The 27,979-nt window shown below is 35.8% G+C and overlaps 2 protein-coding genes across 5 annotated transcripts in view; one reads left to right on the top strand and one right to left on the bottom strand.

The window, feature by feature from the left end:
* Window positions 1-6,960: 6,960 nt before the first annotated feature.
* LOC127848417 (complement C1q-like protein 4) lies at window positions 6,961-14,276 on the top strand. Of its 4 annotated transcripts, none has more exons than XM_052380874.1 (5): window positions 6,961-7,010; window positions 7,437-7,510; window positions 10,359-10,523; window positions 12,753-12,919; window positions 13,650-14,276. In XM_052380874.1, exons 2-5 carry the CDS (start codon window positions 7,453-7,455, stop codon window positions 13,782-13,784), a joined length of 525 nt encoding a protein of 174 aa, XP_052236834.1. In that variant the 5' UTR covers window positions 6,961-7,010; window positions 7,437-7,452; the 3' UTR covers window positions 13,785-14,276. The 4 variants fall into 4 exon arrangements, with proteins under 4 accessions (XP_052236834.1, XP_052236833.1, XP_052236830.1 ...); XM_052380873.1 differs by lacking the exon at window positions 6,961-7,010 and adding an exon at window positions 7,096-7,173; XM_052380870.1 differs by lacking the exon at window positions 6,961-7,010 and adding an exon at window positions 7,162-7,309.
* A 780-nt stretch (window positions 14,277-15,056) lies between these two features.
* LOC127847435 (dipeptidyl peptidase 4-like) overlaps window positions 15,057-27,979 on the bottom strand; it is a 37,687-nt gene continuing 24,764 nt past the window's right edge. Inside the window, exons 14-25 of the mRNA XM_052379343.1 lie at window positions 27,773-27,864; window positions 26,812-26,862; window positions 25,965-26,143; window positions 25,391-25,495; window positions 25,008-25,083; window positions 24,471-24,665; window positions 23,126-23,177; window positions 21,874-21,973; window positions 21,050-21,114; window positions 19,409-19,481; window positions 18,852-18,925; window positions 15,057-18,122 (exon numbers count right to left, since the gene is read on the bottom strand). Coding sequence (XP_052235303.1) covers window positions 17,949-18,122; window positions 18,852-18,925; window positions 19,409-19,481; window positions 21,050-21,114; window positions 21,874-21,973; window positions 23,126-23,177; window positions 24,471-24,665; window positions 25,008-25,083; window positions 25,391-25,495; window positions 25,965-26,143; window positions 26,812-26,862; window positions 27,773-27,864 — 1,236 coding nt within the window. The 3' untranslated portion in view covers window positions 15,057-17,948. The remainder of the gene's footprint in view (window positions 18,123-18,851; window positions 18,926-19,408; window positions 19,482-21,049; window positions 21,115-21,873; window positions 21,974-23,125; window positions 23,178-24,470; window positions 24,666-25,007; window positions 25,084-25,390; window positions 25,496-25,964; window positions 26,144-26,811; window positions 26,863-27,772; window positions 27,865-27,979) is intronic.

Genomic DNA, 27,979 nt, shown 5'->3' on the forward strand with positions numbered 1-27,979 from the left:
CCTAATTTTGGAAATAAATTGATACAATTTCGAAGGATGGGAGAGTCCACTAGGCATAAATGAGTTAATCTTATGCCATGTTCCTTTGCTTTGGCAGTCTCCGCTGGAGTTGTTGTTTGTGTGTTGCCTGGTGGTGTATGTGATATATTAGAAGATGAAGGGATCTGTCTGTGCATTTGAACCGAGATGACTTTTTAGGCATCCAGGGGAAGAGAAGTCGTGTCGTGTTTTGAGAAAACTGTGCATAATGCATGTAAGTAAGGTGCAGTCCCGCATGAGCCTGTGCAGCACTTTCCGACTAAATTGAATTTTTGCGAAGAAGAGAAATCATTTAAACGAAAAATGTCATAAAGGCGGAGTGTCGTCCCTGATTACCGTGCGATGGCAAAGGCTAATCTGGGACGACACTTTACGCACATGCATTATCCCCAGTTTCCTCAGAACGCGACTTATTTATAGATCATTTTCTGTGTTTTTTTAGCTACAATTTGAAAGATTCCTTCCATCGTTGAAGCAGAGTTCATGAGCTGTATTGGTGTTCAGAGAGAGAGCGGGTAAATAATGTTTGTATTTGTGAAGACTGTCAGGACAGGCAATAATTTTGTTAAATTTTCACGTTGATTTAGAAAGATCCTGAATCTAACGTTATTCCCACTATAATAAAAAAGATTTACTACAACACGTCATAATAAAAATTGCAAAACAACTCTAAGTAATGAAACTGAAAAACAAATGGCATAAAGATTGTTACACAGAACTATTTAAACAAAAACTTTACTGGAAAAGATAACATAAATAGGGTCAATAAAATGATGGCTGACGTCAAAACATTAAGCGGGTTTCATGCGAAGAATTCGAGACTTATTACAAAAAATTGAATTCGACCAGTAGGATGTGGCCTTATCCCGTTTTGCTTTTTCAAAGTCCCACTTTTCTGACCAAGTTCATTGAGGCGATTGTCAAGCAGGCTAGACTGGTATCTAACTGAAACATTATATATCAGTCGCATTATGCGAAAATGGGTCTTATTCCTTATGCGACCAACAAAGCCACAGACCAGCCTTCGCATTAAGTGCAGTCTGGTCAGGCGATACCCAGTCCGCTGATGACACCAGGAAGTCTTGGATGACTTGATAGCGGATAGGGTTGCTCCTAAACAGACTGCACTTGTTGCGCAGGTGGGTCTGTAACTAAGGGTATAAGACCTATTATCCCATGACGAGACTCTTATGTTAACAAACCGGTTCATGCCAACCCGTTTGCAGAGCCAACCGGTTCATCCTTACCCGTCGGCAGAGCAATCCGGTTCATGCAAACTCATCCGAATAGCAAACCGGTTCATCCTAAGCCGTCTGCAGAGCAAACCGGTTTATCCTAACCCGTCCGCAGAGCAAACCGAAACATCTTAACCCGTCCGCAGAGCAAATCGGTCCATCCGAACCTGTCCGCATAGCAAACCGGTTCATCCTAACCCATCCGCAGAGCAAACCGGTTCATGCTAACCCATCCGCAGAGCAAACCGGTTCATCCTCCCGTCCGCAGAGCAAACCGGTTCAAGCTAACCGTTCCGCAGAGCAAACCGGTTCATCCTTAACCGTCCGCACAGTAATTTCTGCGGATTAAGCGTCTTTAAATGTCGGATAATTCTTGGAAGATAAACGTACTGAGATCATATATATAGCAGGTACACTCCTGGCTCTCAAAACCGTTATGCTTTTGTTGACACCGTACAGCCTGAACAACACAATCAACATAATATTTACACTTGGCATGGACAAAAAGCAAACAAATGATTGAATATCGCTCGTTGTAAACCCAACATATGTTAAACCGTACCACGCATCGGATGTGCTAGAATACATTTGTCAAAGCAAATTAAGCATTTATGAAAAGTCCAATCTTTCAAAAAACGAGTGAATGGAACATTCAATGATAAATAATAAATAAGAGTAGGCTTCGTTTTATTGACTGACTTTTCTGTTTTAAGAGGCGCGGCCGATCATATTTCAGTTTACGTTGTAGTGGCACGTGTGAAAACGTATTTACTCTCTTTAACGCGTTAAGAGAACTTAAATATGAGTATCGCACCGGAAAAATGGGGCTTAACACACCTGCTTCATGCATCCACACAAGCTTATCAGGGCTACCGACTGGGCTTAACGCACCTGCTTCATGCATCCACACAAGCTTATCAGGGCTACCGACTGGGCTTAACACACCTGCTTCATGCATCCACACAAGCTTATCAGTGCTACCGACTGGACTTAACGCACCTGCTTCATGCATCCACACAAGCTTATCAGGGCTACCGACTGGGCTTAACGCACCTGCTTCATGCATCCATACAAGCTTATCAGGGCTACCGACTGGGCTTAACACACCTGCTTCATGCATCCACACAAGCTTATCAGGGCTACCGACTGGGCTTAACGCACCTGCTTCATGCATCCACACAAGCTTATCAGGGCTACCGACTGGGCTTAACGCACCTGCTTCATGCATCCACACAAGCTTATCAGGGCTACCGACTGCACAGGCAAACCTGGGACGACACTGAAGGCATTTTCGTTAAGCCCTGTTTTCCTAGAACGAGGCTGGTATTCATGGTATTGATCGTGCTGGGCTCGGCTGTGTTGTCTTTGGTTGTTTTATATGACGATGCCTAAAATGAACATTGTGGGTGCACATTTAAATTGTTGATGGCTTAATGCTTTAGTATTGAAAAAGCGTGTTTTTTTTGCAATCAATGGTGTACTTATACCGGAGGTTTCGTTTCAAGACACTGAATTGGGTTTTTGAGAAAACGATTATAAAGATTAAAACACATACATGCTTCGGTGTTTTTAGCAATTTTTTGTTGCTCTTGTTCTTTTAATTGTTGTTTGCCATCCATTCACCGTAAAACGATGAATTGATTTATTAAATCGATCATTTGTGTCGTGTTCTGAGAAAACTGGGCATAATGAATGTGCGTAAAGTGTCGTCCAAGATTAGCATGTTCAGTCCACACAGAATAATCCAGGGACGACACTTTCCGCCTTAATTGGATTTTTGCTAGGAAGAGACTTCATTTAAACGAAAAATGTCATAAAAGCGGAAAGTGTCGTCCCTGATTAGCCTGTGCGGACTGCACAGGCTAATCTGGGACGACACTTTACGCACATGCATTATGCCCAGTTTTCTCAGAACACGACTCATTTTAATGATTTTCGACTGCATAATTTCATTCCTTTGCTCATGAACGTACAAACGTTGCAAATTGGCGGATTTAAAACGATTTCTCGGCGTGTGTCTGTTGCAATAAAACATGAAACTATGTAAATTTTATTCAAGGATGAAATACACTTTTGAAACATATGTTCATTTTGGTTCTGATAGAACAGTACGAGTAATCTGCTGCTTTAATTGCATTCTATGGTTCCAAGCGAAGTACTCGTATTTTACTTAACTCTTGAAAGTATGATTGTGTACTTCTTATGGAACTTTTACTATGTTTTTTTGTTTGTTTCTAAATTATGCGCATCGGAAAGGATGTGTTTACTAAAACCGGTTAAAATGTTTGCCCCAAAACTGGCATGTTTGAAGTTTGAATTTGTTTAATACACCAGGCCGTAGTTAATGAATATATTTTGGTATGGGAGAGAACTTGAGTTGACATAAATTTGTTGAAAACTAGTCTCCCTTCCATATAACAGGTTAAAAACTACACACGTGTTTTTCACGAAGCATTGATTTATCTTACAAATGATAATATTTTATCAAATATATATATAAGCATTTTCACGGCAAAACCTGACTTCGTTTCGTCAGTGTGTCGGCAGAAATTTTAATTCATTTGGCAAATTTGTTCGAAGTGTTCTTTGAAACTTAGCACGGGCGAAAAAGGACTTGATGAAACATTTAAAATTCGCGTTATGCTTAAGTACCTAATACTAGTAAATTTTGTGGCAAAGATGTGATTGCTTCGCGAGACGGTGAATCAAGCATCCCATGTATTATTCAACAAAATAAGCACATTTTCGGTTGTTGTGCGATTGAAAATCACTTTATCATCATTCCACTTGAACACTATTTGCAACGGAATTGTAATGTTATAAAACTCAATGTGATCACACTGTCTAGACACTGTACGAACATTTGAATAGAACTGTCCATTTAAAGGGGCCTTTTCACAGATTTTGGCATGTCTTGAAGTTTATCATTAAATGCTTTATATTGATAAATGTAAACATTGGATATAGAAAGCTCAAGTAAAAAATTAAGAATATAATTAAAAAAGAAAAAAAGGTAACCCTCAGCAGGACTCGAACCACTGACCCCTAGAGTCCTGGAGTAAAAAGTCTACCACTTGGCCCACTCGACCATCCTTCCGGATACATTGCCAGATGTATTTTATGCTTTATATAAGCAATCCTAGTAGTTTCCCAAAATATAACGACAACAACAGAACTCTCCAAATTATTAATTCGTTTCGCGTTGCAACGCTTTATAATTTTCGGGTTTTTTGATCGTCAAAAGATGCATATAATAGCTATTTTAGAGCATGGAAAATGTTCAGTGTTACTTTTGTCTCACAAATATCATAACTAAAACGAAACTTTGCGAATATGAAACAACTTTTATCAATTTTGTCAATTAACACAAACGTGAAAAGGCCGATTTAACCGACATTAAAGATTGATCATTTTGTTTGCGTCCTTTAAAGTATTCACATTATGAAATCACGTGAAAACAAGCCACTCTCAAATGTTTTTTGTCGTTATCTACATATAAATATAAAACAAACAATGCGATTTCATAGCATGCGCATTGTTAACCTCGCCCATTCGAAATGATGAGTGCGCATGCATGCAACTCCTACGCGCATACGATTGCACTGAGACTGGCATGTTAGTTGAAGTGGTTGCGTAGGTGCACAGATGTTAGAGCAAAAAGCTGTACCGCATACATGAACGTGTCCGCGCCGCCGAGCTCTTGAAAAGATTTTCTTCACCGACGCAGAAAATGTTATCAGTGACAAACACATTAAAATAATTCACACACCTTACTGACTGCAACACATATAGGAACGTAGCATATCAGTTATGTATTTTCTGAATTTATTGTTTTAGCAACCATATGCATGCACATTGTTAACCTCGCCCGTTGGAAATGGTGATTGCGCATTCATGCAACTCCTACGCACATACGATTGCACTGAGAATGGCATGTTAGTTGAATTTGCGTCGGTGCACCGATATCACGGTCAAAAAGCTGTACCGCCGAGCTCTTGAAGAGCTTTTCAACACCGACGTAGAACATGTTATCAGTGACAAACACATAGACATTATCGATACACCTTACTGACTGCAAAAACATATAAGATCGTTGCTTTTCAGTTTTTTATGTTTTTTATGTTTTGTTTTATCAACAATAGGTAGTATGGGTTACTCGATTTAACCAATTTATGTCTAGTGGACTCTCCCAGCCTCCTAAATTGGATCAATTTATTTCCAAAATTAAGGATGTCTGGTATATTTATTTCTATATTTAGAATATTTCTTACAAAAAATATTTTAAGCAAACAGCGCAGACCCTGATGAGACGCCGCATCATGTGGCGTCTCATTTAGGTCTACGCTGTTTGCAAAGGCTTTTTGTTCTAGACGCTGGCATAAACGGGTTAATCTCATTTTCACAACGGCAATACGGACAGTAACTATCATAAAGGCAAACCTATGCAACTTAAAGACAAGACGCTTTTTGTGTATTATTTCGTTAAGCTACCGGTATTATATGTGTTAAATGTTTCAAAGTATGGTGCCCAATTTTTGTGCAAAGCAAATTAAAATAGGCTCGATTATAGTTATGATGTGCCATTGGTTAAACACTTTTAACACTTTACATTGAAAGATTTATGTTTTGTTTCGTTTTTCCCATCTCAGTGATACTTTGAGTGCTGTTTTCAACCAGAAATGAATATGAAGCATCCAACTTTCTCTACGCATTTGAATGGGGTCTCGATCTACAAATGTCATGCACAAACCCAGTCTTTCATCTTGTTAAAGTGATTGAACATTAGTGTTATGTACAAGCCGAGCATGGAAATGGAAGTATAACTATATTGTTTTGTTTCCAGGGTGTAGTCGCCACCAAATGTCGTTGATCGTCGATCTTAATTGTCAATCATTGGACGTTGGGCTTTGTTGGACCTTGACGACGTTATAGAATACAAGGACATATCTATGTATTGACCAACAGTCACAGCAAACCATGCACTACCTATTTAACAATAAAATGCAATATTTAGAAAAAAAAACAACATTAAATCTGAAATATATATGAGCACGTTCGTTAGACAACAAGTCAAAACACATCTTTCAGCAAAGGTTGTGATATTTACCTAGCATAACGACAAAAACCCTTTTAAATAATATAGTACCAAGCGAATGTTCGTGTATCGTGTCTTGTTTCATAACTGTGTGTAATACAAATTTATGTGCGGATAAAGAGTATGTTCATTTTGATTTCTATATGCGTGGATCTTTTGATGAAAGGCCTTCAAAATAAGTGTGTTTTTTTTCACGGTAGATCATTATCTTTTCAAACAGTTCACAATACGCTAGCCCTCCTGTGAGAACACTATTCCTGCTAAACACAAAGAGCACGCTTTTAGAGTTTAACTTTAATTTGATTTCGTCTGTTTTCAAATTTTATAAATACGAGAGGTACAAACGTATCTTTTCATCTCATAAGTCGTTTTACGATGACAAGCCTTAAACTCCGGGATTAAAGGATGCGAGTGAATGACGTTTAATTTAGACATCTGGATTATTGAGATAACAGTGATTAAATTAAGATGTCTTTTTTCGGACAAGATTGACTTGTTGCCACCACAAACATGAACTCGGATTTAACTTTATATATACAGAAATGGGATTTGACGTGGGTAAATATTGATTGGTAGCCTGATAAGGTTAAAAAAATCTTCGAATTCGTTCATAAAAGTACAGAAACGATCTAATGTGCGCGGTATGATTATTATTTGATTTCAATCTGGAAATTATTAGACAAGACAAGTATAAGACTGATATCAACTTTTTAAATTGCAGATATTGCAAGTTGTTTATCTTAACATTACCATTGTTTGCCTTTCATTTATAACTCTTTTTTGGAACACATTGGCAGTTACCAAGTAATAAGCGAATGCAGCTTAACGCGCATGTTTTAAAGCAGGCACTATTTAAGCAAACCTTGTCTGTATTTCATCGGCTTTTCGTAAACAAAATACAAGAAAACACTTAAAGTATTTTGGATTTTAACGGTTAATAGTAAGACAACTTAATTCACTTTTTGGACAGTAAGTACGAAGACGTGAATTAAATGGCGCTCATTTACGTTTGATGTTTGTCTATAAACAAACTTTGAATATTGTATGAATGTTTTTTGTTTTTTCAGATAATTTGAAGAAATCATGGAATCCGCAAACAAAATGATGTCAGTAATTGCTTTTGTACTAACAATCGTCCAAGGTAAGATCTTTCTCTAGCACATAATCGGGGCATTTAACCATATATATTAAAATTACATATTTTGATGGTATAACAAATTGTATACTATATTTTTCTTCATTGTTGAGTATTGCCAAGAGATAAATTGTGTCTTGCACATACACACACAAAATCCAAATCGATTTTTATTGACAAACACACAGTACTTTATTGAACCTTGTAAATAAAAATAAAAAAACAAACTGGTATATTCGAAAGAGTTATAATAAATGATACAAATAATAGTTTTAATAAAGAATAATGTAACACTAAGACACTAAAAATACTTATAAAATCGAATAAATAATATATATATATATATATATATATATATATATATATATATATATATATATATATATATATATATATATATATATATATATATATTATATATATATATATATATATATATATATATATATATATATATATATATATATATATATATATATATATATATATATATATATATATACAAGTAATGCCAAGTTCCCGGAATATATAATGATTGAAAAACATTTTTATAGTTTGCGTTTCCCAGTATAGTTTATTAAAGTCCAACTTGTGGGTCTTCTGAGATCAATTTGCACTTATCATTTATTGAATGAAACATAAATACTCAAAATCAATGAATAGTATAACCCTTTAAAAAGCAGTGCTCCTTATACATGGTGCCTATACCACGTGACTTTTTCGGATCTGTGTTGGGAGAATAAAGCACGACCCAGTTAACATTTCTAAGAATCTCTTTCTTAAATATTTCGCCAGTTTTAATGGGATAAAGTGGAGAGTCCACTCTTTCGTAAGAGTTTTTCATAGGTATCATGATCTTTTAAAACAAATAAGTATTTTTTTCTGTTTAGTGCAACCGCGCGTTTGAACGGTTAGGAAAATGTCGGATCTGTGTGGGGACTTCATATACAAACGCGCGGTTGCACTTTACTGAAAAAAATACTTATTTGTTTAAAAAGATCGTTATACCTAAAGACAATTCTCACGAATGAGCGGGCTCTCCACTTTATTCCATTGAAAATGGTGAAATATTAAAAAATACATCACTAAAAATGCTAACTGGGTCGCGCTTTATTCTCCCAACACAGATCTTAAAAAGTCACGTGGTATAGGCACCGTGTTATAGCAATAGCCAGAATTTCAACGCTAGGTGTGTTATGGACACATAAGTTTAACGAGATACACCATGCTCGTTTATATTTGTTGTGGCACAATATATTCCATTTTAATTTCCCGCAACGATATGTATTGATACAACACACAACCGCTTATTTATGGTACTTGAACATGTGTTGAATATATTGTCCCACAAAAAAGAGCATTAAGTATCGTGTTAAATCTATGTAACCAAACTACATCTAGCGTTGAAATCTTGACTATTGCTATAAGGAACTTTTTTCATGTGTTAACTTTATTTTTCGTAATATGGTTCGAAATATTTGTTTACTGTGAGTGTTCATGGGCTTTTAAATTTTAATAATTGTGTTTGCATCTAGCGCTGTTGATGACACACACTAGTAACCAATTACTAATCAAAGCGCTGAAGGCACCGATTTGTTCGCTATTGCATAATCTTAGAAGCAACTCAGTTTTCAAACTTATGTTATAGCTTTTTATATCGTAAGTTTGAAATGAACACAACCCATTCACATTTTAAATGGTGTGTCTTAAAGCACAAGTCGAGATGTGTGTGACTGTTTATCCTCATATTAATGTTATAGTGATAACTTAGACAAAATAAAACAAGATGTTTTTTTTTCACAATTGGTCGCTGCACTGGCAACCATCTTCAGAATTGTGGTTGCCTTGCTAAAGAATAACAAGCCTATACTCATGTACATGTTGTGATATGTGTATCTAATGCTTTATCTATTTTCTTTAAATTATCGAGAAACAATTTTGCCCACTTAACAGACTTTTAATGCAGCATTAAGCCCCGTTTTTCCTGAAAGCAGCCAATATGTACAGATGTCAATGATAAACTTACCAATGTCATCGCACACGCTGTTTTAAACACTAGACTGGCCAATATGTCCCACAAGCTCTTAAACCTATTGTTTACATAATTGCAGGCTGTCGTATGCTGGCATTTATCGTCTGCTAAATTTGACTGGAGTTATCCACGCAGGCAGTCATAGGTTAAAATAATAAGAAGTAGCTTAAGATTAGCAAAATTGCGTCTGCATTATTTGTGAGCTTCACTCACAAATAAAAACCGGATAAGTTTTGCATTGCAATAGACATCAACAACGCTCAAGGACATTTTTTTTTTAAATTGAGTTAGATATGAAATATCTGCGACCATTTGTATGAAAATCGTTTTTATAAAATATTGTTTTCATTGAAACGCAAGAATAAAAACTGACGAGTCGTAGCCAAGTAGCGACAGTTTATTAAGACGATCTGAAGTCGCTCTTGATGTCCAAAAGACCCCCGAGTATATTATTTAATCAGTGAGTTAATATTCGTCCGTAAGGCCTCATGCTTGAAGCGTAGCTATTTTCGTTTCACAAAGACAAGCATTGAACCGAACTACGAATTATTAATAACTTACGCTCCATTTATCGTTGTCAGCCCAGGTACTACTTAAAAGTACCCAGGGTGTTCTTAAGTATACTACAATGACCACGGGTACAAAAAATAAGCTGAAACGACCCCGGCCATACCCCGGGTTACTTTGTAGTATATTTTCCGTGCCCCGGGTACTTTTTATTATACTCAAGCGAACTCAGGATACTTTTAAGTAATACCAAAAGCCGACAATGACCAAGCGAGCCTAATATATTGAGACGGTCTCTTGATATATTCCTTGCAGTAATGGGTGCGCCCATCGACACGAAGGCCGTTGTGGCGTTTTCCTCGGGCCTTACCAGCACGCAGTACATAATGAACGGCGAAACGGTGGTTTACGACCGTGTCTTCCTTAACGACCACGACGGATACGACAAATACACAGGCATTTTTACGTGTCCCGTAGCGGGTAAGATCTCAAAGTATTCGTCTGTCGTAGGTGCCATTTTAGCATATTTATGCCTAGTGAATTCTCCCATCCTTCTTAATTGGATCAACCCCAAAAATTAGGGATGTCTACTATATATATTTTAATATTAAGAAAATTTCTTACAGAAATTCCTTTAAGCAAACAGCGCAGACCCAGATCTGGGTCTACGCTGTTTGCCGAGGCCTTTCTTTCTAGACGCTAGACAAAAATGGGTTAATTTATCAATAGACACAGAACCTACAATTTCAATCGCCTTATATCTTGCTAAATAATCAATAATGTTTCATGTATAGTGTTACCATTAAACTTAAATGTTCTTTATTTGTCGACACCGTCATTGATTGATACGCTTTAACAGCTGTTCTCCATCAATATACAGTTGAACATTCTACATATCTTGCCAATAAGCTATGTGGACAATAACCCCGCCAAAGAATATGTGGGTCCTGAAGCATCTTTAAAAGATTTTACGATATTGTATAATACAGCCGCGCATTGTTACACATGTAATGCAATCAAAATGTCACTAAAGTATGTCCTTTAAGGCATACAATTACTTATCTAATCACTACAATTAAAAATCTTTGTATTTATATCTTATCATTTCGCTCAGCGGTTAAACTTTGCTTAAGAAGAAAGCCAATAGATTTTGTCTATGAATGGACAAAAACACATTGAACTGCTTGTGATTGTCGTGATTAACCCATTTATGACTAGCGTCTAGAAAAAAGGCCTTTGCAAACAGCGTAGACCCAAATGAGACGCCGCAAGATGCGGCGTCTCATCAGGGTCTAAGCTGTTTGCTTAAAGGAATTTATGTAAGAAATATTCTAAATATAGAAATAAATAAACTAGATATCCCTAATTTTGGAAATAAATTGATCCATTTTAGAAGGATAGGGGAGTCCACTAGGCACAAATGGGTTAAAATCATCCCTTAACCATAGCTGCTAAGGAGGCTCAACCGAGGGGTTTTATCTGGGCCCTTCTTACCCCACGCCGCTTGTACTTTGGATACATGCAGTTAACAACGTATTTATTTTAATAGAATATAGCTTATCCAAAGCCGTTCAAAAGAGTTATAATGATTTATTCTTCACGCAAACATCTTTACTCTTCAACTAGCATTTGTAACTTTAACATGTATGTCCTGGTGAACGGATCTTACACGAAAGTGTTCGTTGAGGCATTATCATCGGAGGCATACTTGAACAGACAATTTCCCCATGAATGTGCCGAAGTAGGTTCAGTCACATGACTGTTACTTTTGTTATTGGAGTAACGTGACGTGTATGGTCCTATTCCGCATGTGATTTGGTGTGCTTGCGGCAGTAGCGTAACTTATGTCTGTTTACTTTTTTGAACTGGCCAACGTAGCGCTTTTCGAACTGAATTTAACTTTTGTTATATCTATTGAAAACGTTGGGATTAAGCGATCATGACACAGATGGAAATTTAGAACAACACGTCATAGGCGGATCCAAGGGGGAGGGGGTGCGGACGCGGCGGACGTCACCCTCCCTAAAAATGCCAAAGTAAAGTCAATTCATTTGATGTTTCATACTTAACTAGATCTAAATCACCTATTTTAACTCAGTGTTCTTCTTTTTCGTACACAATATTTCCCACTAATCACAGACAATCGCTAAATAATGTTTTAAGTTTAGACTCTCTGTCGCCCGGCTTTTCAAGTCGAACAAGTTTTTCAAGTTATAAGAAGGTACTTTGATGAAAGTACATAAGGCATGACATGCTCGAGAAGTGGTTGTCAAAGCCTTCAAAATCACTAAAATCGTGGAGCTTCGTGGGGGCTTCGCCCCGTCGCAATACCTAGCAGGACTTCGCCCTTCACCCTCCAGGAGCCCTGGATCCCCAGCAAATCTTTTAATATCCCACCCCACCACCTTACCAGAAATAATGTATTCGCCCCTGCACGTGATTAAACAAGTGCATGCATTTACGTTATCAATACAATTAGTATATATTATTAAAAGAATGTCATGAACACATATATTTTGCAGAGGAAGCTATTACAGTCCGATCGATCGTGAAATATGACGCCTCCGCATAATGTATTATATATGCGCAATCGTTTGTCATACATTTTACCACTAAACTGTAGTGGAATGATTGTATATTGCTTTTTAAATACTTGTTAAATATTATATATATTAGACGAATGTGGATACCGTTGCCGTTCTTTTGCAGGGACGTACATTTTCCATGTTCATGCTTACTCTACCAACAAGGATACCGTAATGTGGCTGAACCTCCTTCACAATGACCAGTCCCTTGTCAGTGTCAGCGGCTATAATTCGCACACTGTTGGCAGTAACACTGTCATGTTGAAGCTCCGCAAAATGGACAGAGTCCAGGTAAGATATAAATAACTCACACGTTTAGCACGTTCAATTCTAGCAACGTTAAATACGGAACGTTCGTTTAAGGTACAAAGAGCCACACTTTGTCATTCTATTGTAAACGCAATATTTAAAGTACATGTTTAATGTATTACATGTAAAATAATAACGAATCTGGCGAACATATTATTCCCAGATGAGAAACATATAATTTGAACAAACTACTAGTTGAAACCAGGATTGACGAAAGTGTATGAATCTTTGAAGTGTTTGAGTGATCACGATATAGTAATTCATCTTCAAATATTCTTGTCGTGACCGTTAAACCCGTTTTCACAAGAGTGTGAATATTTTAAATAAAAAACAGAATTTCAAATATAAAAAGTAGATATGGTCGTGAATATATTTAATAGAGATCACGAAAACGGCTAATACGGCTATCTTCTGCTTAATACGATTGTATGTTTGATCTGCGCCCTGCGTGTGCGTACAGTGTCTTCGCAGATTAAAATGTGCAGTAAGCACTTGCGTATCAAGGACGGCACTTTCCGCTTTTATTGAAGCAAATGAAGTCTGTTCCTTGCGACAACCCCGTTTGTGCCGAAAGAGTCGTCCCTGATCAGCCAATGTGGACTACACAGGCTACTATTGAACGACATTACGAACATGCAATAAGCCCGGTTTTCCCATTTCGCTGGAAAATGCATGAAACTATTTAATTGGTTTTCTTCCTATATTTTTACAGATTAAAGCCCAGGATCAGATGCAATTCGCCCTATTCGGACTGGATACGCAAGTGTACTCGACGTTTGCTGGATTTATGCTGTATCCTGACGTCAGTGGGCCCGCCATGGATTCTGGTGCGCAGATTGTTGGATAAACATGGTCGTTGTTTCCCAAAGGATAGGAAATAACAGCGTCTTAACCTACGATAGTTTTTTTTACATGTATCTTAGTTTGTAAGTTTATACTCCCTTTTTAATGTAACATTTATTGAATTACAAGTAAAATATGTAAGAATTATAAATTGGTAAGATTTAAAATTTATTTGATTTCCATATGCAGAATGTTTAAAGTGCAGAACTGTTAAAATAAACAGTAATTTAGCACGGAATACAATGGACTAAATGTAACATTCGAATGTGCTTGTGTTATACATTTTCACAACAAACTATGCGTAGGGTAAATGAACAATTTAAAACTCAACATATATACATATATTTTCTGATCAGATTTTCTGAATTGACTTTAGTATTGAGCGCAATATTTACACCTATTGAAATATGTACACCTTCTTTAAAACATTCGTGTAGTATACGTTTAACTATGTTGTGAAAAATCTTCGAGGGAAATAAAGGTGTTTTTTATTAAAGTGCTTTTGTTCTTATGATTCTTTACCATCGTCATTGAAAACATCACTCTCTTCTATCTGGATCACTGGCAAGTTAGATCTACGACGATCCTGTTGTGACATCGATATCCTTACTGATGCGATTCGGTTTTCAATGATTGTCATTTAACTAATGCAATAATTGCTTCCCTGTACACTTATAGATGATATAGTATGAATATTTTATAAACAATTTTAGTGGTTGTAGTGCTTGTTCTGATAAATTAAAAAATGAAGAAGAAATAAGAACAGCATTTTGATGACAGCGTGATCAGCTTACAGAAAATTGAAAAGTAATTAACGAAGAACATTGAATAAGAGTTTTTACAGCATTAACGACTCACCACTGATTCACACTTTGAACATTGTAATAATCATGATACATATACTATATATTTTAAACATGAGTATAACTTTGGAAATGTATCATTCAAATTACAACATCAGATTTAAAGTGAAAGTAGGAATGTTGTAATTAGAATAGTATTTAGGTTACGCTTTCGGACAATTATGTCTACGGACAGACGGAACTCGAGCATTGGCTGAATTTTCGTTACATTATTCGATAAATACCACGACGCTTTACTTGAATGTGTTTTGTGAGTTTACGTGTTTGTTTGCAAGGCTACATCCGGCTTTAAATAATTGTCTAGCTTTTTGAATGATTCGCACCTTGTTATGGTACATGTTTACAGTTTGGGTGAATGGAAAATATAGAGATAATATAATATAATATTAATAATTTTTTTAACAAGAGCGCAATGACAAAATAAGAAACATGTAAACTAATGTGTTTGTATATGGATAAATATAAATCGAAAATGGTAAAAAATACAGCATTTGTAAAGTTTTTTATCAATAACCTGCAAAACATGCGTTTGCAAAAATATGGTTTAAAAAACGCTGTTAACTTTTAACAATAAAGCTGGGTTAGCTTCCGGATGTCCCGTGTAAAAATCCCGATGAAGGAATTTTTATCAAACTTTTTCTTGCTTATGAAATTAAGACTATTCCAACTATTTTAGTTTCGTTAGTTCATACATTTGATGGCTTTTTTATCAATAATACAAATCTTTAACTAGAAACTAAAGGGACTTCTACACAACAGGTCATCGCGGTAACTTAAAACATGGTCTATGACAATACTACGGTGGCCCTAAGGTGACATCACCGCTCCCCCAAAAAAGAAGACTAAAAAAATTTAACTCGGGGAAACACAAATTAAGTCTGTTTTCAATAGTTAATAGTTTTTAGAGACGGGAAAGCAGAACTTGTGTTTTCCCGACTTTTTGTTTTTTGAGCGGTGATGTCACCTTAGTGCCACCGTACAACACCACATGCATTTTGTCAAGTGCAGCATCATTCTGAATCGGTGTACTTTATGAAACATTCGATTTACAGACAGCGATGGTAAACTTAAAACGTGACAAAAATGAGTTGTTTATATACAACATTGTGTGATAGGTCCGTTGTAGAGTTTCAAACTAATGCAAATACTAAAATGGTATGTATTGAACACAATTTGGTTTAATCATCTTTAAATTAAGGAAAAAATAGGCCTTTTAAGTTTATGGTTATTCGGTTTGATTATGACTTAACGTCTATCTTAAATGCAGTGTCACTTTACCACATAAAGCATTCACACGCGAAGCGTATTTGTTTAAATCAGAAAGGAAATTACTTTATGTTCACTACATGTACTTGTTTGAGTTAACCCTTTCCCACTCAAAGGCAAAGTGAAAATGTCCAAACAGCATAAACCTGAATAGCCTGTGAGTAACTAGTATTCTGTTCAGGTTTTATGCTGTTTGCTGCTCATCAGTATCTAAGGGTTGGAAATGAAGCCTTTACATCTTGAATCTAGTAAGAAAGGCCTTCAATTAAATGCAACTTTTTAAGAGACTACAAACACGTCAAAATACGTTTTTAAGTGGGAAAGAGGTAAAACATATACAACATGTATGTACAGTTATGGCCTGACAAGCGTACGATTTGGATAATGGCCGATTCCATGAATTTTTTATTGTCTTTAACCTGATTATACATGCACATTCTTGGCTAGGCTCATTAAAACGCATCTTCAGAGATGAGGAGTTGTACAAATACAAGTCAGAACAGTTGTCAATGGCCTGACAATTGCATAACAATTTACAATTGTATGTATTGATTTTCGGGTGTCTATAAATAATTAAAAAATATTGATATAAATAATAACAATAATAGTAATAATGGTAATGATATTAGATATAATACTAATAATAATGTTATGATTATAATGATTAACAACAACAATACAACTAATTATTATCATTATAATAATAAGAATAAAGAGAAGAAAAATAATGGGACGACAAGGAGGAAGGACAAGAGAATAATAATAAGAAGAAGACGAAGTAGAAGAAGAAGAAGAAAAAAATCTTATATAATAGCAGTAGTATTCATAAATTAACACAAACAAAAATGATTGCACAACAATTGCTGATAGTAATTTGAGAAACAAAATGGTATAAATTCAGTCCTAACATATTTTGTAAACAACATAACGTTATGTATTAGACATTACGAATATAATTATAATAACACAATCAAAATATCAGTATTGTTAATGAAATATTGCACACGTTATAACTTTGGCAGATATATGGTTTTTGCTGTACAGCATAAGTCAATACTTTTAACGAATCGGAACAAATTTGCAACATGGTTTAGATTTAAGTTATATAAGACGATTTATTGCATAAAACGCATCCAACTTTTCATACACATATAACTGACACTGCTAAGGTTAAAAATCAATATTCAGCTGTTTGTTTAAAAAGTTTTGATTAAAGTTACAGACAATGTTGTTTCTAAACTTATTATAAAGGTTACATGTGTTACAGTGATAATAACATAAAGCGTTTGCGTGTTTGTTTGCTCTGCAAATCTTTTTTATCATAGACATCACTTTGAGTTTACTTTATCTGTACAGCGACGTCAGAAGGCGGAAAAGAGATCAATCCAACTGAATAGTCCAATATTCGAATCTAATCCTTGCAGTGTAAGTCATGTTTGGTCCTAACAAAATGCTTTCATTTCATTATTATTTGAGTTCAAGAAAACTAGCCAAATACTCACTATATCCGTTTGCACTCATGTTCTTATTTGCATTTTTGTGAATATCACACTTTTCTGTAACAAGCATAAGCGACTTCACTCATTTGAAACCCATAGTCGTTCGCGTAATCTCAATTCAAATGTGTTTGCTTCATATTTCCACATTATGCATTGTTGATACATTCAGTGTAGTAACACTCCACACTTTACTCGTTTCAATTCGCATATTTCTAGATGTCTGGAGCACCTCGTCATCAGTTGTTTTCCTTGTGATTTACAAAGCCTTTCCCAAATGAACAAATCGTCATTCTTATAAGTGTCTAATGTATATAAATATTTAAAGATAATAATATAAAGTCATTTTAACCAACATCACTCATTGGCAAAATACGTCTCGTTTTTTTTTAAAGCGTGACATGCCTTAAAGTGTGGGGTATGCTTCATCTAAGACACTTTTAGCTACATCTTTGCATGGCAAGAAGTCCATTTTCCATTCAATTTAACGCAAATGGTGTAATTTCATCGCATCATGTTTTTGTATTCCTCGTATGAATGCCTTTATTCTGTTTCCTCTTCTTCCGGTGGATCCACATCTTTCTCAGACGGCTCACTAATGAACTCAATGATGCTCTTCGGTTTGCCGTAACAATGCAGTATGAAGTCCTCCATGGTGTTATACAGATGAATTTTAGTGCTTTGCCCGTTCAGGAAATGGTTCTCGTCGGGGTATATCTGCATTGTAACAAAGATAATTAAAGTATGACTCACAGGAACCTTAACATTTTAATGATTTTACATTATGCACTTTGTCTAGAAGTGTGCTTTTTCAGACTGAACGCTGATTGGCCGTTGTGATGGAGTACAGTAGCCATCTGCTGATACAGTTAAGGTTTCAATGTGCTTACACATTCAACATTTGTTATTTGTTGTTTACATCATAACAAAAGATCAAATTGAACCTTTTAAAAATAAATTACCCTAAATACACGTACATTTACTTGTTTTGAATATTGCAAATCGAAATAATATATGACTCAATATATATATTCCCTTTGTAACCAATCCCTTGTCACCAAGGCAAAAGACAAACACTCCAAATTGAGGTCGCAGTGGTGCAGTCGATATGGTGTACGCCTAGCAATCAGGAGGTAACGAGCTAGCTCCCACTGTGGGAGCGTTCTTTAGATTACCCAAAATAGACACCAAGTACTTATGCTTTTTTGCAATCGATCTAAAATAAATATGTTTAACCTAATAACTCCCAATTGGAGCGTTTAAAGGTAAGTATCGTGGGATTTGACGATATCTCTTAACAACTGGTACACGAATTTAAGTAATTCGCCGCCGTAGATTTGTACAGCGTACCTGTATGAAGCGTTAACCATGTATTGTATGCAATAGTCAATGAAATAAAATCCATACGCAGCTCCCATGTATTTTAAATTCGAACGTCTCACATACCTGTTGGCGGAAGTAAACATCTTCTTCCACTAATGCTTTTATAAGTTGAGCAGAATTCTGGAAGTGTACGTTATCTGAAACAACAATAAAGCAAAGTAAATTGTTATAATGGATATTTTACTATTGTCAGTGCCATGAAATTATCGGTTCAAAAATGTTGGTACTTATGCATGTACTAGATTGATTTTGACCTAAACTGAAAACGAACATCACGATCAGATGACGAAAACGGATATGAGGTTTTCTCAATCTGTTCCCATTGATATTTATCTTCACGCCATTACAACATGTTCATTGTAATATTTATTCTTTACAAGATAATTATGTCTCTAATATAACCTTTTTTTTAAAGTCAGAACTTTCAAAATGGTGTCAAGTAAGTATTTATACATTCTCTGAAATGAGCCATATTTTTTATCAACATTTCAGCATAATCGAAAAACCCTCAACATTAACATTGCAACAGAAATGAGTACATGTATACAAGTATCGTCAAAATGCACACACATATAACGATAATTGTATGTTAAAGAGATTGATCATTATATTTAACTTACCATCACCGGTTCCATGTAAAATCATAAATCTAGCGGACTTGAAGTTGGATGCATATTTTGATATGTTCGCCGCCTGCAAAATAATTGTTAAGAATTCCGATATTTCTATAGTGATGACAATGCACGCACAAATACGGACAGTGTCCTTAACAAACTCCTGCATGCCGTATAAAAAGACCCGCTTTATAAAATTGATTTCATGTCAATTGCCGTCAGCGATTCTCCAGACCAGCCAACTTCCTCCGCCCAGTCTGGTTAAGGTCTACCCAGTCCACTTATTAAACAACTGAACCTTATAGAGCTTATAGCGGACAGCTCACACTTGCCGTATGTGGCAATAGACCTATTTCCGTATGACTCGGGTATAATTGTTTTTTAATTGTTTACAGCCTCTAAGTCATAAGCGATTCTTACAACTCTATAATTTCTGTGGAAACTAATTGGATGTACTTTGTAAAATATCTACGCAATAAGTTCTGAATTCTTTAAGGTATCGTACTAAAATAAACAATTGCTTATCAGCAAACCATCGTTTGGTTCTAAAAATCAATTGTCACACATTTATGCGTTTGCAACACTAAAGATTTTCAAATGAGTTATTTCCCTTTATACTGGACAATATCCGGAATAGACAAGACGTCCGAGTTTCATTTAGTTTCGATGAACTGAGTTTTTTACGGATAATGCCATCACTTAAAGTGGGTATGCACGATTTGGTCAAATATGTATGAATTTAGATAATAAAAGGACGCCAAAATTAGACTTCTTGTCATTCTTATTTGAAGAAATTGTAGGCTTTTAAGGAAGATTATACGATTTTGTCAAATATTTATTAATTTATATAAAATGTGTACACAACTTATTATACATGTATTTCAATATAAATTAAAATAAAAATTAAGAAGAACATGTGTCGAAAAAAGTGAAATAACACAGATGTTTAATTCGAATTCGCAAGCATGCATGTACGATGTGAATCTAAATTTAGTTTTACGGATCATTTTAATTTCCTGCAACGATATCTATTCATACGACACACGAACACTTACTCCGATCCTAATAAAAAGACGAATGCTTCGGTTATTGCAGGAAAATATGCACGAAATATCTTCGTCACAATCGGCTCGGGGCGCTTATTTGTCTTTGCTGCATTTTATGAAATGTGTCTTCAATGTATATTTTTCTGTTCTTGACAATTGTGTGTTATTGTAACATATTTGCATCAATATATTACAATTCAACAAAAATAAAACTCGTGCATACCCACTTTAGGCATACTTTTTTTAGCATCCAGACTCATTCCGATATCTTATTCCATAACAGTATTGCGTTAATGTTGTTCATTTGATGTTTATCATGTAAACAAACACTAATAACAATAACAAAAATGTTAACTTTCCTTAACCTTTTTCAGAAACAACATGACGTCTCAAAATCGTGAAAATGTTTTATGTACATTTTTGCCATTCATGTGAACACTGTCTATACACATTTTAGTTAGATTTATTCACATATCACATACCAATCTGGTATATATGTATAAAACACTGTTTACACCGTACATAAGTTTACACGTTTTTAATGCAAAATCGAAATAATATCGTAGACATAGATACCGACTAAGATAAATTAAACACTTACGTTATAACCTCCAAGATTATCGTTGGCTGTAGGCAGACCCATGTAACGCTCAGTAAAAACGGAATCTAAAAACAATCTGTTCAATTAAATGGTCGCGTTCTGAGAAAACTGTGCATAATGCATGTGCGTAAAGTGTCGTCCCAGATTAGCACGTGCAGTCCACACAGGCTAATCAGGGACGACACTTTCCGCCTAAATTGGATTTTAGCTAAAAATATACTTCGTCCCTGATAAGCCTGTGTGGACTGCACAGGCTAATATAGTACGACACTTTACGCACATGCATTATGCCAGGTTTTCTCAGGACACGACTCAAATGGTGTATGATTTGCAATATAACGATTAGGTAACCATAATCTATACTCATAAATGTACTTCATGACAGTTCATGCGGTCAGTGCATTTGGTATACAATGTATTTCGACTGTTTTGTTATACCAGCTACCATAAATAGTGTAAACGCTTACGTTCAGAACAGTCCGTTATTGATTGTTGATTGAATTAGCGAGTACCGAGGGATCATGTCTGTTAAGCGGATATTCTATTCATATTGTACGTACAATTAAGAATACTTGTAGTAGCGCATGCCTTCATTATTTACTCTTATCTACTTATCTACTCTTTTGTATGAAAAGCTCAAGATTAAGGAGACTTCTAGAAAACGCTCCCGATGAGGGGATCATATCACTTGTATCACACTTTTCTTTCCATTACACTGCTTAGAATGTCAAACAAAATGTATATCATGAATAATAGGGCATACATTTACTGAACGTATTTAAGCAAAACATTTATAATGAACTATTTATAGTTGAGAGTTTTACCATAGTAACGCCAATCTGTTACCGGGGAAACAGCCATACCGCATCGGAACGCATTCGATGCGCGCGCTATAACGGACGCCGCCAGAAACCCACCGTAGGACTGTAAACAACCAGTTTCAATTAACAACAACCCACTTTCGCATGCAGTTTAAATGATGCGCGTCTCTCGAAAATGGATCTCATGCGATATGAAACTTGCAAACCTCCAGCCCAGCTTGCGATCCACAGATAAGAAAACGAAAACTTAATTGACTTAACTCGAAGTCTGTTAAGGTTTTATACTGTTTGCTGCTCATCAGTATTTAAGGTTTAGAGAGGAAGCATTGAACAATTAATTTTTTTAATTAAATATAACTTTTTAAGGCACTACACATGCGTGAACATGCGTATCTAAGTGGTTAAGGGTTAAATACGTATCTTAGTGGTACAGGGTTAAATACGTATCTAAGTGGTAAAGGTTTAAATACGTATCTAAGTGGTAAAGGGTTAAATACGTATCTAAGTGGTATAAGGTCAAATACGTATCAAAGTGGTAAAGGGTTAAATACGCATCTAATTGTTAAAGCGTTAAATACGTATCTAAGTGGTAAAGATTGTGAAGGCTTGTCAGGATATGGAATAAGACACATTTAAGCATGACGCGGTTAATAATTACTTATTGTGACAATATTTTTGTTTAAATTATCACAGACATGTCGACCGACTGCAGATTGTACTTTTTCAAAGCAATTTAACTTGTTTCTGTCCCCTACCGGTGAAACCGGACGGGACTTATGGTTTGCACTCCGTCTGTCTGGCATTATGCCAGTCTGTCTGTCCGTCAGTCCGTCACACTTTTCTGGATCCTGCGGTAACTTTAAAAGTTCTTTTATTTTTTTTTTATAAAACTTGAAACATGGATAGATGGCAATATGGGGATGGTGCACGTCATTTTGTCCCTACGTCAAGAATTATGGTTGCTATGGAAACAAATATAAAACCAGAAATTCTTACAATGGTGGAGTTTCACCGGTAGGGGAACATATTGCTTGGCAATCTCTAGTAAAATTGTGTTATTTTCATTTGTATATGTAAGTTGATTTGATTTTCTTTAGTGTCTCAAATAGCATAACACAAATCGTGTTTAAAAGTCTGTATAAAGTCGACAATAGAATCTATGTTACTCAGACGAATTCCAAATATTAGTATATAAAAGTCAGACATTATGGATCGTTTTGTTTTCAAGGTTTCCGCGAGACGAGTATATACTTACTGCGCCCCATACAGTGGTATTTTCGTTCACATAATGTAGGTTGTTAAAGTGACTGAAAAGGCAAATAAATAATAAATGGTATTTGCTGAATTAATATTATTATCTTATTACAGTTGATTTAATATTAAAAAAACAGCGCGGCTTGTTAGTTAGTCATATTAAATAGGCGACGCGCTTATTGATTGAAACATCGATTTAATAAAATTATACTATTTGAATATCATTTAAAAATTCGTTAAGGCCGTTAGTTTGTGCAGTAAAATATAGTTTATGTTGAATTCTAACACGGCACGTGACTTCTTTTCTATAGAAAAAGAAGGAAATCAAGCGTGGGTTATTCTGCAATAACTTATGGGCGGAGCTTATACACTGAAAGCACGCGCTGTAGCTAAACAAAACATGCCGATACATTTTCCACCAGCGTAATAATCCGGTATTTCATGAATGAAAGTCACGTGACAAAATACTACGCTATGAACAGAAATGCGTAAAATTGACCCAATTTCCCACGGTGTTCGTCTGCTGCTTTGATACTAAAATGGCTGAAGTTCGAATCGGAGTTCTTTTCTTGTAGATTTAACACTCTTGCGTTTATTAAAAGTGTACAGTGAAAACATGTTAGTTTACGCAAGTTGTTGTTGTTCTTAGTTAACCAAACGTGAGAAATGAAATGGGTTTTTTTTTTCATCCAGTTTGGCTGTTATTGAGGGCGGAGATCTGATCGACAGAACAGCCGAAAGCTATTTTTTATGGGCGGAGCTTCACATAAAATTGTATGCAAGAAAAATAAGATACATTCTATAAATCTTTAGTAAAAATCGTGTTAGAATCGAAATAATTCGTGTACGTTATAGTTTGTTGTCGAATACCCCACGGCCGGAAGTTTAGATGCGTGGTTTCAAATCACTCGTGCTTTGCACTCGTGATTTAATCCCTACGCATCTAAACTTCCGGCCGTGGGGTATTCGACAACAAACAATAACGTACACGAATTATTTCTTAAATGAAGCACACATGATACACGTTCTTTACACGAAAAAGTAGGGTATTAGCAGAACAAGTCCACACTTTTGGTTTCGAACTAACTTACGACTATATAGCATGATTACTTAATGGCGATGCTTTCGTTTGCCTACCTGTCTAACCAATATAATTTACTCTTCTATAGAAAAAGTTTCTTTAATAATACGTTAAAATCTAAGTCATATACATGTACATGAATTTTTACTAAATTCATAAACATGAATTTTTACTTAAACTATGACGTATTTCGTTAAGTAGGTAAATATTAATTTTGTTCAGAATATTTTTAAAATATTATAAATGATACTAATGAACGACCTACTTAGCAGCGGTAATGATATCATCTGCCTCCAGTTGGCCCAGCTGTTTATACACGGCATGCATCCACCTGTTGCCACGCCCCCCAGAACCACGCCCATCGACAAACACAATAATGACGCTATGACAACTGCACAGGTACTGCTCCCATCCGATATTAAACTCCTTGGTGACGAGCTGAGTTCCAGGCGAACCATTTCTGATGTAAAATTGAGTCGTGTTCTGAGAAAACTGGGCTTAATGCTTGTGCGTAAAGTGTCGTCCCAGATTGGCCTGTGCAGTTCGCACAGGCTAATCTGGGACGACACTTTACGCACATGCATAATGCCCAGTTTTCTAAGAACACGACTCAATTAATTACACTTTTATACTGTGTACCACACATATTTCTTACAATACGCATTGATTATAGTTACTTCTCGCAATAACGTAAATCGTCGATTAACTCACTTTTAAATATTTCAAATTGGTTGTTAGCAAGCCAAGTATACTAACAGTGAATCAAACGAATGATTTATTCTTAAGGCAAACAACAACTTACACTTTAAATAAGATGTTGTATGTCGTTATTTCTTCCTTCCTAAGTACTGGAGGTAATAAAGCCTTGACCCACATGTCTGCAAACAAACGGAAAACAACATGGAGCTATTACAATGCCCCTTTTTCATGCATACAAAAACACCATTATTTTCATCAAACATTGTTTTAGGTAGATGAGATAGTGGATTAATGGCCTTCATACAATACGCCTAGATTTTAACTAGCGGCTAGTGCGAGATTTGGAGTTACCGCATGCTTCAGATGTTACTCATGAGAACACTAAGCTAAGTTGAAAAAATGTTATCAATTAAACGACTTCAAAGAGATTCAAACCTATAATATCGATTTCACTAAGGCAACGACTTAACAGAGAATCATACGTACGATCGGTCTCCTCTTTGTCGATGGGAAGCTTAAGAAACTCCTCCACAGCCAATGAATAATCTTCCAGTTTGGTCCGCAAGTCCGCATTGTCCTCGAGGACTGTCACTGTTATCAGAGGACGTTTATAAAAATGAGCCATGTCATGCGAAAATGTGTCTTTTTTTATTTCCCAGCGTATCTCCAGACCAGCCCTAACGATCGCGTAGTCTTGTTGCTAAGCAGCCAGCAATTAAATCACGCCAGGTTGCATGGTTTAATTTGCGGGCAGTGTATCTCCTTACCAGCGAGTGCGATTTCACAGGCTGGTCTAAAGGTCAGTTGGCCTAAAATGTCATAAGTCACTTTTTCGCATGACACAGGTAAAATGCGCATGAACTTGCAAAACACTGTTTGTTTCCTGGTTGTTGTGAATTGCACTTAATGTAACTAACTACAATGTACGAAACAGACATAAAATAAGTTAAAAACTTGTGTTTCTGTATTTATCTAAACATGCGTTCATTCTTTAACCAACGGCGTGTTTAAGATAAAGTTTAAACATGTTCATTTCAATTGAAATCCAAAACAGGCGCACCTAATCCATTTTCAGTGGAGTAAAGATAGTATATAGGAATCCCTGGTCCTTTGCAGGCAAGTATGTAGTATTTTCCAGACGACGTAAACGTAGCGTCGACGTACAGGCAGTCTTTCGAGACATCACAAGACAAGCATTTAATCGATTTGAAGTCAGGGCTGTCTTTTTGGACCGTCGCTCTACAGGCATTTGAAATTATAACAATTGTTATATCATTGAAATTTCAATGAGTGTTTACTGTCGAACGTATCTTAATATTAGTGTGAAAAGTATGAAGAACTTTAAATGACAACTTAGTTATCGCGTTCCAGTATAGTTACATATTTCATAGTTAAACTGATGGTTCGACCTTGTAATAAACCTTTTTATAGAATGTACTATGAAAAGCCTCAAAAGTAAGTGTCATATGTCAATTAGCCGCAATCGTTTAGAAAACATGACTTAATACATTCATAGGCTTGTTGTTTGTTTAAAGTGTCTCTTCTAAACGAAAATGCATTTCATTTAATAGGATTGTTAATTTAAAGGCAGTCTCCTCTAAACGAAGTTACAGTCTTTGCAGAATGTGTCGTCCCGGATAAGCCTGTGTGGACTGCACAGTCTAATCTGAGACGACGCTTTACGCACATGCATTAAGCACCGTTTTTCAAACGCAATGATAATTTTTATTCAGCCATAACTCAGAAGGCAAACAAATGCGATAACCACAACAGTCGATTGGTTATTAATGAAAAGAATGATTGTATCGGAACAATTATGAATGTAAGTTGAATTGTTTTTACAAATTTTGTAGCGGAACAAATACAAATACAATTGAATAAGCAAACGGACTTTTTTGTACACTTACCTATATAAATGCTTCTCCGTTGGGTCGTCCATATTTGTAGCAGTAAAATATCTACAATTAAATATTGAGCCTCGTTCTGGAAAACTGTACTTAATGCACTAGCGTAAAGTGTCGTCTCATAGTAGCCAGTGCAGTCCGCACAGGCTTATCAGGATGATATCAGTGTTGTCCCTTCTTAGCCTGTGCAGACTGCGAATGCGAATCTGGGACGGCACTTAACGCACATGCATTAGACCCAGTTTTCTCATTACATGGCTTATATGATAAACATTTATCACGTTGCATTGCGACGATGAAAAGTGATCAACAATTTTCAGATTATAATTTAATTAAAACGCATATATGGTTTATATAATACACATATAAAGATAGTATGGTTTAAGTCTTACACCATATTTAGACTGCTTTGTATAATTTTGACAACATTTATACGCATTATATTCTAAGCGTAGTTTTGTGTTGTGGTGTCTCAAAGATTGAAAACCAAGAAACAAAGACTACCGTATTATGAACAGGTCCATTACGTTAGTTAGGAAATAGGTATTGAGTGTAGAAAATTCAATACCGAGGTTCTGACGAATTCCTAGCATTTGGTATTTGAACTATTGCGAATGTCGAGCAAGAATCACATACTTAACTGGGATAGCAAAGATAAAGAACACATCATATATTTAGTCCGGAATAAAGTATATCTACTTATGCGAAATTCAAATCAAGGTAAAATACCAGCCATGAATTGGGTATTTGAATCGTAGCAAATATCGGGCAAAGAGCTGGCACGTGTTTGATATTTGGTAACGTTATAATACCGTATACTGAACTAGATATTCCTTTTGTTTTCGTTATTGAATTTCCATAATCGTATATCAATCAAATAGGGATTCGTGACATCTTAATAGCATACAGGATAAAGGAAAACATCAGCTAGACAAGCGAAGCTTAGCGAATATCAATATCTTACATTTGCTCGAGGCTATTGTCGTATCCTACAATGTCAAATACATCCCACTGTCCTGCTGTTATAAATGTTTTGGAACCATCGCTAAATGTTCCCTGAAAATGAAACAATGGGCATGAAAAAGAATAGGGCTTGGCTTAAGCCATTTATGCATAGCGTCTAGAAAAAAGGCCTTGATGCGGCGTCTCATCAGGGTCTGTGCTGTTTGTT

This window comes from Dreissena polymorpha, chromosome 10 (genome assembly GCF_020536995.1).
Source record: "Dreissena polymorpha isolate Duluth1 chromosome 10, UMN_Dpol_1.0, whole genome shotgun sequence".
Classification (NCBI taxonomy): Eukaryota; Metazoa; Mollusca; class Bivalvia; order Myida; family Dreissenidae; genus Dreissena; species Dreissena polymorpha.